Source organism: Salmo salar, chromosome ssa19, assembly GCF_905237065.1.
Source record: "Salmo salar chromosome ssa19, Ssal_v3.1, whole genome shotgun sequence".
NCBI classification, from domain to species: Eukaryota; Metazoa; Chordata; class Actinopteri; order Salmoniformes; family Salmonidae; genus Salmo; species Salmo salar.
In genome coordinates, this window is record NC_059460.1 from 10,665,562 (window position 1) to 10,680,629 (window position 15,068).

General features: G+C 43.1%; 1 protein-coding gene and 1 non-coding gene across 3 annotated transcripts; one reads left to right on the forward strand and one right to left on the reverse strand.

Annotated features, from left to right (window-relative positions):
* Positions 1-3,624: 3,624 nt before the first annotated feature.
* LOC106578446 (proteasome maturation protein) lies at positions 3,625-5,718 on the reverse strand. 2 transcript variants are annotated; one of them, XM_014157247.1, is made up of 6 exons: positions 5,633-5,718; positions 4,666-4,766; positions 4,491-4,551; positions 4,233-4,334; positions 4,014-4,107; positions 3,625-3,838 (listed from the first exon to the last, which is right to left on the reverse strand). In XM_014157247.1, exons 1-6 carry the CDS (start codon positions 5,633-5,635, stop codon positions 3,771-3,773), a joined length of 429 nt encoding a protein of 142 aa, XP_014012722.1. In that variant the 5' UTR covers positions 5,636-5,718; the 3' UTR covers positions 3,625-3,770. The 2 variants fall into 2 exon arrangements, with proteins under 2 accessions (XP_014012722.1, XP_045558038.1); XM_045702082.1 differs by having other exon boundaries at positions 4,014-4,139.
* Positions 5,719-5,891: 173 nt separating this feature from the next.
* trnac-gca (transfer RNA cysteine (anticodon GCA)) lies at positions 5,892-5,963 on the forward strand. The gene has a single exon. It is a non-coding gene; the product is annotated as a tRNA-Cys (tRNA).
* Positions 5,964-15,068: the final 9,105 nt, after the last annotated feature.

The following is a 15,068-nucleotide window of genomic DNA, read 5'->3' on the forward strand; positions in this document are numbered from 1 at the left end:
TTGTGAGAATGCCAAGCGTGTGCAAAGCTGTCATCAAGGCAAAGGGTTGCTACTTTGAAGAATCTCAAATATAAAATATATTTTGATTTGTTTAACACTTTTTTGGTTACTACATGATTCCATATGTGTTATTTCATAGTTTTGATGTCTTCACTACTATTCTACAATGTAGAAACTAGTAAAAATGAAGAAAAACCTTCGAATGAGTAGGTGTGTCCAAACTTTTGACCGGTACTGTACATATACGCTGTGGAAGAAATTAAGAGACGACTGCAAAATTATCAGTTTCTCTGATTTTACTATTTATAGGTATGTGTTTTTTATAGGTATGTGTTTCGTTAAAATTAACATTTTAGTTTTTTTCTATAACCTACTGACAACATTTCTCTCAAATCCCAAATAAAAATATTGTCATTTAGAGCATTTATTTGCAGAAAATGACAACTGGTCAAAATAACAAAAAAGATGCGGTGTTGTCAGACCTCGAATAATGCAAAGAAAATAAGTTCATATTCATTTTTAAACACAATACTAATGTTTAACTTAGGAAGAGTTCAGAAATCAATATTTGGTGAAATAACCCTGATTTTCAATCACAGCTTTCATGCGTCTTGGCATGCTCTCCACCAGTCTTTCACATTGATGTTGGGTGACTTTATGCCACTCCTGGCGCAGAAATTGAAGCAGCTCAGCTTTCTTTGATGGCTTGTGACCATCCATCTTCCTCTTGATCACATTCCAGAGGTTTTCAATGGGGTTCAGGTCTGGAGATTGGGCTGGCTATGACAGGGTCTTGATCTGGTGGTCCTCCATCCACACTTTGATTGACCTGGGTGTGTGTCATGGATCATTGTCTTGCTGGAAAAAACAATCCTCAGAGTTGGGGAACATTGTCAGAGCAGAAGAAAGCAACTTTTCTTCCAGGACAACCTTGTACATGGCTTGATTCATGCGTCCTTCACAAAGATAAATCTGCCCGATTCCAGCCTTGCTGAAGCACCCCCACATCATCACTGATCCTCCACCAAATTTCACAGCGGGTGTGAGACACTGTGGCTTGTAGGCCTCTCAAGGTCTTGCACCCACTGTTATTCCACCAAATATTGATTTCTGAACTCTTCCTAAGTTAAACCATTAGTAATGTGTTGTTTAAGAACTTATTTTCTTTGCATAATTCGAGGTCTGACAATACTGCATAGTTTTTTGTTATTTTGACCAGTTGTCATTTTCTGCAAATAAATGCTCCAAATGACAATATTTTTATTTGGAATTTGGGAGAAATGTCAGTGGTTTATAGAATAAAACAATAATGTTCATTTTACCCAAACATATACCTATAAAAAGTAAAACCAGAGAAACTGATATAGTGCATTCGGAAAGTATTCAACCCCTTCACTTTTTCCACATTTTGTTACATTACAGCCTTATTCTAAAATTGATTTAAATGTTTTTTTTCCTCATCAATCTACACACAATACCCCATAATGAGAGGAAAAACTGGTTTTAAAATAAAATAAATAAAATATGATAATTACATAAGTACTCAGACCCTTTACTCAGTACTTTGTTGAAGCACCTTTGACAGCGATTATAGCCTTGAGTCATATTGGGTATGACGCTACAAGCTTGGCACACCTGTATTTGGTGAATTTCTCCCATTCTTCTCTAAAGATCCTCTCAAGCTCTGTCAGGTTGGATGGGGAGCGTCGCTGCACAGCTATTTTCAGGTCTGTCCAGAGATGTTCGATCGGGTTCAAGTCCGGGCCCTGGCTGGGCCACACAAGGACATTCAGAGACTTGTCCTGAAGCAACTTCTGTGTTGTCTTGGTTGTGTGTTGAGGGTCATTGTCCTGTTGGAAGGTGAACCTTCGCCCCAGTCTGAGGTGCTGAGCACTTTGGATCTGGTTTTCATCAAGGATCTCTGTACCATGCACCGTTCAACTTTCCCCCGATCCTGACAAGTCTTCCAGTCCCTGCCGCTGAAAAAATCCTCACAGCATAATGTTGCCACCACCATGCTTCACCGTAGGGATGGTATTGGCCAGGCGATGAGTGGTGCCTGGTTTCCTCCAGACATGACGCTTAGCATTCAGGCCAAAGAGTTCAATTTTGGTTTCATCACACCAGAGAATCTTGTTTCTCATGGTCTGAGTCCTTTAGGTGCCTTTTGGCAAACTCCAAGTGGGCTGTCATGTGCCTTTTACTGAGGAGTGGCTTCTGTCTGGCCACTCTACCATAAAGGCCTGATTGGTGGAATGCTGCAGAGATGGTTGTCCTTTTGGAAGGTTTTCCCATCTCCACAGAGGAACTCTGGAGCTCTGTCAGAGTGATCATCGGGTTCTTGGTCACCTCCCTGACCAAGGCCCTTCTCCCCCTGATTGCTCAGTTTGGCCAGCTCTAGGAAGAGACTTGGTGGATCCAAACTTCTTTCATTTAAGAATGATGGAGGCCACTGTGTTCTTGGGAACCTTCAATGCTGCTGACATGTTTTGGTACACTTCTCCATATCTGTGCCTCGACACAATCCTGTCTCGTAGCTCTACAGACAATTCCTTCGACCTCATGTCTTGGTTTTTGCTCTGATGTGCACTGTCAACTGTGGGATTTTATATAGACAGGTGTGTGCCTTTCAAAATCATGTCCAATCAATTGAATTCACCACAGATGGACTCCAATAGAGTTGTAGAAACATCTCAAGGATGATCAATGGAAACAGGATGCACTTGAGCTGAATTTCTAGTCTCATAGCAAATGGTCTGAATACTTATGGAAATAAGTTATTTCTGCTGATCCTGGAGAGCCACCTGGGGCTGCTCCTTCTACTCCTGCTAAGACTTTGTGGCCTCCTGCTCCCTGGATGACACAGTAAGGGTTAGTTAGGAAATCAATCTTTCCCATTCGCCTACCAAACGTGGAAGACCTATTCTGACTGTTTTAAGGTAGTGTGCCATCATGTTTGTAGACATTTCCTTATTATGAAGGTGTGGGACCTGCAGACTGAAAGGTGCAGCTACACACTGCGCAGCCACACTAGTGTAGAGTTCCTCCCCTCCTCTGCTGATAAGTCCCTGTGGGACACCTGTGGGCTCAAGACCCTCTACGGCTGCCGCAGCTCCATTAACCATGCTTCCTTCAGCCTTGCCGGCGACTTGCGATTCTTGTTGTGCTTTCATGCTATGTGACATCAGGCTGTGCTCACCATAGAGACAGAGCCTCAGTCTAGCAACCAGGTGGATTTCAGCCCGTCTTGCCGGATGCTGGCGGTTGCAGGGCATGACGGTAAGGTGAGGGTGGTGGATCTGGTGTCCTCACAGGTGGCGTGTGTGCTGAAGCACAAGGGCGCTGTGCAGTGTTGTTTTTGATCACAAGGGGGAGTACCTACTGTCAGGGGCATCTGACGAACAGATGTGTGGTCCTAATGGATAAGATGAATCGTTAAGAGTTAAACCTACACACAATCAATGTACCAAATAAGGACCACTAACCATTGCTCAGTGCAACAAATCTTGCCTTTGTATGAACATATTCTTTTTTTGATGTATCGCGTGCTTCGGTGTGTATTTCTAGAAATTAAGTACAACAAAAACATTACCACACATCAGTAATAAATCAACAACATCATGGTTGAGTTATAGGATTTATTAGAAACAAAAGAATCCAATGATACAAAAGTCACGAGAAAGTAAGTGACCATCTTTAAAGCAGAAGCAATGTCACATGGTAACTCGTTAACAGCGGGTAAACACAAACGTCCTGGGGTCGGACGGCTCTTACATCATGCCCAGCTTATACTCCACCATGATGTGGGGCTCACCCATCATCTCACTCTGGGCTGGATCTGCAAGGAGATGGACACAAAATGGCGGTGAACTCGCACCATTTTCACATCAGAAAAACAACATGGCCGTGAGTTCTCATCAGCTTCACTTCAACTGTGTTCCCTGTTGGCTTCAGTTCCTGATCATTTTTCTGCTCTCCTCCTTTGTAGAAAACCTATTGTTAGTGTGTCTTACCGTTGAGGATGTCCTCAAAGCTGATGCTCTCATCGTTCCCTTTAAGAGTGTCCAGAGCCAGGTGTGAGCTCTGCAGGAACGGCAGGCGCTGGATCTGAGATGGGGAGGAAAGAGGGAAGGTATACGCTGGAAAGTAATTTATTGCAATTGCAGACACTGTTCCTTGTTTTCAATGAAGATCAGAGATATGCAATTGTGTGTGAGATAGGTTGTGTATACCTGTCTGGCTGCCCTGTACTCCATCTGTAGTTTGAGGGGAGCGTGGAGGCCCTGGATGTTTCTGAGGGTGGAGAAGTTCATCTTGTCCTGGTTCAGCTGAAACTGCAGGGAGAGGAGAAAACACTCAATGCTGGAGCTAAAGTAGCAGAGGTGGTTAGGAGATAAATGCCTGAAGACTTGTATTAACTCCCAGAAAAGATGCATAAACTGTAGCTCAGTAAAATAGGACCTTGTGTGTCTAATGTGTTGGTCACTCACATTCTTTTCTGAAAGCTCCAACGCATGGCTGGGAAGCAGCTCATTTTTCACACTGCTAAATCTGAGAGAGAAACAGAGGGAGAGGTGAAAACTGCAGTTATATCAAAAACTGATAGTTTAGCTAGTTACATAGTTTGAGATAAATGAGTGTCCAACACAGAGACAGTACTCTCACCCGCTCCTGAGTGTGTCCTGAACGCCATAAGCCCCAACCTGTGGACCCATGCCCGTCACCGGTACACTGTCCCTCAGCTGTGATCGCAGTCCACGGGTATTCTGGAGACGAACAACAGAACACAACTCGATTAGAATTATAACAGAGGCATAGTAACGCTTTACTGCAACCCAAACAACCGAGTTAACTTCAGCGAATTGCTACATTGTTAGTTGTCACGAAAAAAAGACAGGCCGGATGATAATTGGCGCGTTGCTATGTAGCTAACGTTAGCTAGTTAATGGTCTAAACTCACCAAAGGCGTTCGTGATTTATTTTAGAATGTATTGTTTTTCATTAAAATGACCCAAACGAAGCATGGCAGGCGGTTGTCCGCTTTGACGCCTCACTCAATTAGAACGTCTGTGTTTTCGCTGGCGCTGTAGTAGTCACAAAACAATACACATTGTCATCATTCACTTTTCCGAAATCATTTAAATTGGAAGAGGTAGTGATGGGTTGAGGCGTTACCATACATGCTAAATTAGACAAATTCACCCAATTATGGAAACAACATCGCTATCAGCGAAGAATATTGGAAACATGGCCTAGCCTGTTAGCATACAGCCACTGTTCTGCCTGTCCCGTCCTCTCCACCCGTCTCGCCCTGCTTGCTTCACCAGCTTCTGTTGAGGTTTTCGGCTTCTGATTTGTTTTTCGCGTAAGTTAGATACATTAACCAAACCGAGATAGCTAGCTAACGTTGGCTCCCTCATCGCTGCTAGTTAGCGTTAGCTAGCTCCTCGCTCACTGGCACGAGTGACTACTCGAAATCAAAACGTCTCTACAAATACAGCTAGCAATAAAGGTCCAGAACCCCACGATTCATTGGTATTTCGTATAAACAATATAGTTATCTCGCACAAATATCAACTTTACACATTTACTGTATTAATTAAACAACAATTGTTGCTAATATGATAGCTACCATTGTCGCTCTGATGCGGCTGTTTTCACTTTCAGTACAAAACTTCCGGTTGGGGTTTCGTTAGTTTTACGACACATCCGAATCAGATGAAAGAAATACAACCAGGCTAGTAGAAGGAAATAAAAAAGGAAATAACGTTTGCTGTTGTTTAAACTATTGTTGTGTTGTTTACATGTGCTCGTATATAGTTTATAATTCTTTATACACAGTTCGGTAGATGTATCTTTATATATGAATTTATTTTCACCCATTACAGCTTGGGGGTATAGCTCAGTGGTAGAGCATTTGACTGCAGATCAAGAGGTCCCCGGTTCAAATCCGGGTGCCCCCTCATTTTTTTTGTTTCCTTCTTTGAGTGATAATTTGAGCATGAATAGGTATAATATTTCGAAGCACATTGTCTCTGGTTTACCTACATCTGATGTCCTTAGACCTATTACAGTTGTTAAACGATGGTGTAGAAAAAATATAGAATACACTCCCACACTTATGACTACAAATATATAAAATGTAGTCGCAACATGGCTCAGTTGGTAGAGCATGGTGTTTGCAACGCCAGGGTTGTGGATTCGATTCCCACGGGGGACCAGTGCGGACTAGTGTGGAGAAAAAAAATGTATGAAATGTATGCGTTCACTACTGTAAGTCGCTCTGGATAAGAGCGTCTGCTAAATGACTAAAAATGTGAAACATAAAGCGACATTCACCACTTTATTTCTCTTCACATTTAATTGAATCTCATTGCATACGATCATGGTTTAGTTGTCTCTGCTAGTCTGTATTGCAATTTTCTGGTCTGGTCAGTGATCCAATCAGCCAGCCAGTCAGCCATTCAGTCAGTCAGAGAGATTGGCCTGGAGGATACTGAGGTGACTGAACTGAGCTGCACTTCCTAACCTCCTGCCAAATGTATGACCATATTAGAGACACATTTTCCCCCAGATTACACATATCCACAAAGAATTCGAAAACAAACCCAATTTTGATAAACTCCCATATCTACTGGGTGAAACACCAGTGTGCCATCACAGCAGCAAGACATGTGACCTGTTGCCACAAGAAAATGGCAACCAATGAAGAACAAACACCATTGTAAATACAAACAATATTTATGTTTATTTATTTTCCCTTTTGTACTTTAACTATTTGCACATCGTTACAACACTGTATATAGACATAATATGACATTCGAAATGTCTTTATTCTTTTGGAAATTCTGTGAGTGTAATGTTGCTGTTAATTTGTATTGTTTATTTCACTTATGTGTATTATCCACTTCACTTGCTTTGGCAATGTTAACATATATTTCCTATGCCAATAAAGCCCTTAAAATCGAAATTGATAGAGGGACGGAGAGAGAGAGAGTTGTTACTCCCTTTGACCACAGGGGGATGCTATAATCCCGGTGAAGTTGTTGGTTTGATTATAATGTGCCATAACTCAAGGAATAAATAATTGTACCTTTGCAAGACTCAGAGGAATTACTGGCGCACACATCCCTCCAGTCATGAATATACCTGCAGAAATGTGAAAAAACATTGTTGCTTTGGGTACACTGCATTGCAGCTGTCTGAACGAATTGAGGAAGATGTTCATAATGTTTTGTATACTCAGTGTAGATTAGCAATAATGACGCTGTTTGAGGCTTACAGATCAGCGAATATCATAGTGAGTGGTGCTATTCCAGGTAAGGATGCTCACTAACTCACATCTGCTTCAGCCACTTGAGCTTCCTCCTCTTCTTCCTCCTCTTCACGTGCTGCTGACTGCAGTTTGGAGTGGTGGAACTCAACCTTCCTGCCATTGGTCTCCAATGTGATGATGTCACCTAACAGAGCAACCTGAACCAATAGACTTCTCAAATTATAATCTTCTTTCACAGAGGGGCTGAGTACTGCACTAAAGCAATGATGACAACATAGTATCTCTCTTCGAGGTACCAACTATATCATACCGAACCCATATAAGATATAGTGTGATATCATGTGGTCTGAACTTCTGCCCCACCTTCACAGAGAGCAGTCTCCAGCCGTTGTTCTCTATGTGGCAGTACCAGCCAGCCTGTTCGTCCTGTACCAGGGGCCTCTGGTTGTATTTTTGCCTGGGGATGGGCCTCCTGCCTGGGGGAGGGTGTGTAGTCTTTGGGGCTATTGGCACACATGTCCACGATGGGTCGTGGGTGTAGATCTAAATAGTAGATCTTATAGTAGATGCTCGGGGGAAATGTGGTCTATGTGGGGAAAGACAAACAAATCTCACATTAGCATGCACACATCTATTTGTATTGCATAAATCATAGGTTTTTAAATAAATTCCAGTGATAGGTATTTTTTCAGCATTTTTAGCACTGTCAAAATGAACACCCCTCCCAGTCTGAATCTGATGTGGACTCCTGCCGCAGCATCCAGAATATCTCTCTGCAATAACAACCATAGTACCATTCATAATGGTCAATGTGTGTGTGTGTGTGTGTGTGTGTGTGTGTGTGTGTGTGTGTGTGTGTGTGTGTGTGTGTGTGTGTGCATAGGGTGCTACCTCACTGGGATTTACTTTTTTGAGCAGGAGTCGAGGGTCTCCCTGGTTACAGAACCTTACAAGGTTCTTAAAGTACTAGAAAACACGTGTATCCTACATATAGGAGATGGAGAGGTTACACAGTCTGTGTGTGAATGTGTGTGTGTTCACGTGTCTTCTCCAAGTCCTTTGTGTCATCCTGGCAACCCTGTGGTAGACCCTCTGAGGCTGGCGGTCCAGCTCCATCGTATCCTCCCCTGCAGGAGGGTCCTCCACTGGGGAGGAAGTTGGGGCACTGGGGGATCAGGGTGGAGCATAGGTTAGAGCAGTGGTTCCCAGTCAGGGGTATCAGGACCCAGTAGGGGGGACTTGGCCTATCCACAGGGGTACTTGAGAAGACTCATGAGACCATAGTACTACTAGTAAAATACACATGTGGAGGTACTTGAAGGGTACTCTTGGCAGAGCAGAATTCAGTTGGTGGTACAGTAACCGATAAAGGTTGGGAACCACTGGGTTAGAGAGGGGGTCCATAAATGGTGGGCTGAGATCAATGGTTAAAGTGGGGGGTTGGGGGGGGGGGCTGACTGGTACTAAGATCCTACACTTTTAATATTTGATTGGTGGCACCTCTCTTATACCTACTCTAGAATAGCTGATATATTGCATGGTAACTTGAGTGGTTAGGTGGTGGAGGCCTACACTGTATTAAATGTTAAGTTTGAGAAGAACTTCTGCTAACCTTTCCATTACCTACCTTCTTATCCATGCTTATGAACTGGAGCTATGACTGTGACTGAAGTTGAACTGGGTAAATACAAAGAACATCAAAGGACTGTTGTTATGCACAGGTCACAATGGACAATATAAGCAGCAAAACAGGACGAATCCAGATACCCGCAGAAAATGCATTGGAAAATGACAGACACGGGCAAGTGACTCACTCAGCAACTGCATTGGAAAACTTTCGCATCTGCTACCCCAAACTGCCCACACTTGCACTTTGATGACCCACACATTCCTTCCAATTACATACATCATTTACCCTAAATGTTCATAGATAACAGTTATAATTTGTTTCTGTCACATATATTTGCGATACATGGTCGAAACGTAGGCCTATGTTAGGGTGTTAGGTCACATGACAAAATCTGGACACTGAGCGAGAAGTCTACTGTTTGACGCTGGTGCTCACTTACCCCTTTAAGGTCAATGTCCACACGGAAATCGAATTAGCATAATAACCTCCATAATAATCCGTCAGTTTAAGATAGAGATACACCTGCTCGTCAAACATCTAATTTCAAAATCATTGGCATTAATATGGAGTTGGTCCCCCTTTTCTGCTATAAAATAATCCACTCTTCTGGGCTTTCCACTATATGTTGGAACATTGCTGTGGGGACTTGCTTCCATTCAGCCACAAGAGCATTAGTGAGATCGGGCACTGATGTTGGGTGATTAGGCCTGGCTCGCAGTCACCGTTCCAATTCATCCAAAAGGTGTTTGATGGGGTTGAGGTTAGGGCTTTGTGAAGGCCAGTCAAGTTTTTACACACCGATCTCAAAACACTATTTCTGTATGAACCTCGCTTTGTGCACTGGGGCATTGTCATGCTGAAACAAGAAAGGGCCTTGTTTCAGCAACTGTTGCCACAAAGTTCACAGAATCGTCTAGAACGTCATTGTATGCTGCAACGTCAAGATTTCCCTTCATTGGAACTAAGGGGACTGAAAAATGAAAAACAGCCCCAGACCATTAGTCCTCCTCCACCAAACTTTACAGTTGGCACTATACATTAAAGCAGGCAGTGTTCTCCTGGCATCCGTCAAACCTAGATTCTTCCATCGGACTCCGTGGTTCATCACTCCAGAGAACACGTATCCACTGCTCCAGAGTCCAATTGCGGCGAGCTATACACCTCTCCAGCCAACATTTGGCATTGCGCATGGAGCCGACTTGTTAGAAATATGGCATCCTATGACGGTACCATGTTGAAAGTCACTGAGCTCTTCAGGGGCCATTATACTGCCAATGTTTGTCTATGGAGATTGCATGGCGGTGTATTCAATTTCATACACCTGTCAGCAACGGGTATCGCTGAACTAGCCGAATCCACTAATTTAAAGGGGTGTCCACACCACTTTTGGCCATGTAGTGTATCTGTTTTTTTGTTGCATTGGATGCGTGTTAATCCACCGCATCCGCCTATGTAACACTTCCGCATCTGCCGTGAAAGGTGACAGAGCTAGAACAATGTTTATCAGACCATGAGGGATCCCGAAAATCAGTCTTCTAATGAAATCATCTGTAGCGTCTGAACGGTTTGGCCTACAAACTATTATGACCCCTCTATGTCTCACAAACATGATGGTGCTCTACGACCTCCACAAGTGTTAGGAGACTCGTCTGAAGTCGGTACAGTCAATCTGCCAACTTCTGTCAGTAGCGTCTGAACCGTTTGGGCTACACACAAATATTGTTTTGCTGCTGTAGGATGCCCACAGGGCTCACAAGACTCATCTGAATGTCCCAGTACCAGTTGAAAAATTAATGGAAGTATATACAGTGCATTTGGAAAGTATTCAGACCCATTGACTTTTTCCACATTTTGTTACATTATAGCCTTATTCTAAAATGGATGATCCCCCCCCTCAATCAACACACAATACCCCATAATGACAAAGCAAAAACAGTTTCTTTGAAATTTGTGCGAAGGGTGGCTACTTTGAAGAATAACAAATATAAAATACACTTTTTTGGTTACTACGTGATTCCATATGTGTTATTTCATAGTTTTCATGTCTTCACTATTATTCTACAATGTAGAAAATAGTAAAAATAAAGAACAACTGTGAATGAGTAGGTGTGTCCAAACTTTTGACTGAATACCAAGTGTCACATCTGGAGGAAACCTGGCAGCATCCCTACAGTGGAGCATGGTGGTGGCATCATCCTGCTGTGGGGATGTTTTTCAGTGGCAGGGACTGGGAGACTAGTCAGGATTGAGGGAAAGATGAGTACAGCAAAGTACAGCGAGATCCTTGATGAAAACCTGCTCCAGAGCGCTCAGGACCTCAGACTGGGGCAAAGGTTCACCTTCCAACAGGACAAGGACACTAATCACACAGCCAAGACAACACAGGAGTGGCTTCGGGACAAGTCTCTAATTATCCTTGAGTGGCCCAGCCAGAGCCCAGATTTGAACCTGATCGAACATCTCTGGAGAGACCTGAAAATAGCTGTACAGCAACGCTCCCCATCCAACCTGACAGAGCTTGAAAGGATCTGCAGAGAAGAATGGAGGAAACTCCCCAAATACAGGTGTGCCAAACTTGTAGCGCCATACCCAAGAAGACTCGAGGCTGTAATTGCTGCCAAAGGTGCTTCAAGAAAGTACTGAGTAAAGGGTCTGAATACTTATGTAAATGTGATATTTTTTAAATGTATTTTAATACCAGTTTTTGCTCTGTCATTATGGGGTATTGTGTGTAGATTGATGAGGAAACAAACCATTTCTTCTTTGCCAAGATAATCCATCCACCTGACAGGTGTGGCATATCAAGAAGCTGATTGAACAGCATGATCATTACACAGGTGCACCTTGTGCTGGGGACAATAAAAGGCTACTTTAAAATGTTCAGTTTTGTCTAACAACACAATATCTCAAGTTGAGGGAGCGTGCAATTGGCATGCTTACTACAGGAATGTCCACCAGAGTTGTTGCCAGAAAACGTTATGTTAATTTCTCTACCATAAGTCGCCTCCAACATTGTTTTAGAGAATTTGGCAGTACGTCCAACTGACCTCACAACCGCAGACCATGTGTATGGCGACGTGTGGGTGAGCGGTTTGCTGATGTCAACGTTGTGAACAGAGTGCGCCATGGTGGTGGTGAGGTTATAGTATGGGCAGGCATAAGCTATCGACAACAAACACAGTTGTATTTTATGAATGGCAATTTGAAATCACAGAGATACCGTGACGAGATCATAAGACCCATTGTCGTGCCATTCATCTGCCGCCGTCACCTCACATTTCAGCATTTTAATGCACGGCACCATGTCGCAAGGATCTATACACAATTCCTGGAAGCTGAAAATGTCCCAGTTCTTCCATGGCCTGCACTCACAAGACATGTCATCCATTGACCATGTTTGGGATGCTTTGGACCAACGTGAATGACAGCGTGTTCCAGTTCCTGCCAATATCCAGAAACTTCGCACAGCCATTGAAGAGAAGTGGGACAACATTCCACAGGCCACAATCAACAGCCTGATCAACTCTATGAGAAGGAGATGTGTCGCGCTGCATGAGGCAAATTATGGTCCCACCAGATACTGACTGGTTTTCTGATCCACGCCCCTACCTTTTTTTAAGGTATCTGTGATCAACAGATGCATATCTGTATTCCCAGTCGTGAAAACCATAGATTAGGGCCTAATGAATTTACTTCAATTGTCTGATTTCTTTATATGACTTGTAACTCAGCAAAATCTTTGAAATTGTAGCATGTTGCGTTTATATTTTTGTTCAGTATACAAAATGTAATATCTAAGCAAAGACCTGCAGACATGAAACAAAGTGCACTGTGCTTCTGAGAATGTGTTGTATCAGTTCATTTCTAAAAGCCATGGATATTTTACCCCCTTAACATTTACCTGTTTGCATAAAATGATCTAGATACCAAGTAAATGGACATGGCAGAGTGTGTCATTGTAAAAAAAGAAACAAAAATAACAGAAAATAATGAAACTTGAGATGAGAGAAAAAGGGAGAAAGGATCTGAGCCTGTGAAATTTTTGTTGTTGTCTCCATGTCAAAACACGCTGACAGACACAACAGACATACAGTACCAATCAAAAGTATGGACACACCTACTCATTCAAGGGTTTTTCTTTATTTTTACTAGTTTCTACATTGTAGAATAATCGTGAAGACATCAAAACGATGAAATAACACATATGGAATCATGTAGTAACCCAAAAAGTGTTAAACAAATCAAAATAGATTTTATATTTGAGATTCTTCAAAGTAGCCACCCTTTTCCTTAATGACAGCTTTGCACACGCTTGGCATTCTCTCAACCAGCTTCACCTGGAATGCTTTTCCAACAGTCGTGAAGGAGTGCCCACATATGCTGAGCACTTGTTGGCTGCTTTTCCTTCACTCTGCGGTCCAACTCATCCCAACTATCTCAATTGGGTTAAGGTTGGGTGATTGTGGAGGCCAGGTCATCTGATGCAGCACTCCATCACTCTCCTTCTTGGTCAAATAGCCCTTACACAGTCTGGAGGTGTGTTGGGTCATTGTCCTGTTGAAAAACCATTGATAGCCCTACTAAGCACAAACCAGATGGGATGGCGTATCGCTGCAGAATGCTGTGGTAGCCATGCTGGTTAAGTGTGCCTTGAATTCTAAATAAATCACTGACAGTGTCACCAGCAAAGCAACCCCACACCTCCTCCTCCATGCTTCACGGTGGGAACCACACATGCTGAGATCATCCGTTCACCTACTCTGCGTCTCACAAAGACACAGCAGATGGAACCAAAAATCTCAAATTTGGACTCATCAGACCAAAGGACAGATTTTCACCGGTCTAATGTCCTTTGCTCGTGTTTCTTGGCCCAAACACGTCTCTTCTTCTTATTGATGTCCTTAAGTAGTAGTTTCTTTGCAGAAATTCGACCATGAAGGCCTGATTCACGCAGTCTCCTCTGAACAGATGATGTTGAGATGTGTGTGTTACTTGAACTCTGTGAAGCATTTATTTGGGCTGCAATATCTGAGGCTGATAACTCTAGTGAATTTATCCTCTGCAGCAGAGGTACAGTGAGGGAAAAAAGTATTTGATCCCCTGCTGATTTTGAATGTTTGCCCACTGACAAAGAAATGATCAGTCTATAATTTTAATGGTAGGTTTATTTGAACAGTGAGAGACAGAATAACAACAAAATCCAGAAAAACGCATGTCAACAATGTTATAAATTGATTTGCATTTTAATGAGGGAAATAAGTATTTGACCCCCTCTTAATGAGAAAGATGTCTGGCTCCCAGGTGTCTTTTATACAGGTAACGAGCTGAGATTAGGAGCACACTCTTAAAGGGAGTGCTCCTAATCTCAGTTTGTTACCTGTATAAAAGACACCTGTCCACAGAAGCAATCAATCAATCAGATTCCAAACTCTCCACCATGGCCAAGACCAAAGAGCTCTCCAAGGATGTTAGGGACAAGATTGTAGACCTACACAAGGCTGGAATGGGCTACAAGACCATCGCGAAGCAGCTTGGTGAGAAGGTGACAACAGTTGGTGCAATTATTCGCAAATGGAAGAAACACAAAATAACTGTCAATCTCTCTCGGCCTGGGGCTCCATGCAAGATCTCACCTCGTGGAGTTGCAATGATCATGAGAACGGTGAGGAATCAGCCCAGAACTACACGGGAGGATCTTGTCAATGATCTCAAGGCAGCTGGGACCATAGTCACCATGAAAACAATTGGTAACACACTACGCGTGAAGGACTGAAATCCTGCAGCGCCCGCAAGGTACCCCTGCTCAAGAAAGCACATATACATGCCCGTCTGAAGTTTGCCAATGAACATCTGAATGATTCAGAGGACAACTGGGTGAAAGTGTTGTGGTCAGATGAGACCAAAATGGAGCTCTTTGGCATCAACTCAACTCACCGTGTTTGGAGGAGGAGGAATGCTGCCTATGACCCCAAGAATACCATCCCCACCGTCAAACATGGAGGTGGAAACATTATGCTTTGGGGGTGTTTTTCTGCTAAGGGGACAGGACAACTTCACCGCATCAAAGGGACGATGGACTGGGCCATGTGCCGTCAAATCTTGGGTGAGAACCTCCTTCCCTCAGCCAGGGCATTGAAAATGGGTCATGGATGGGTATTCCAG

Excerpts from the sequence above, each read along its gene's own strand:
- LOC106578446 (XM_014157247.1), bottom strand. Across the intron at positions 4,335-4,490 it reads TGGAGCTTTCAGAAAAGAAT|TTTCAGCTGAACCAGGACAA; the intron begins GTGAGTGACCAA and ends CTCTCCCTGCAG. Across the intron at positions 4,108-4,232 it reads AGTACAGGGCAGCCAGACAG|ATCCAGCGCCTGCCGTTCCT; the intron begins GTATACACAACC and ends TCCCCATCTCAG.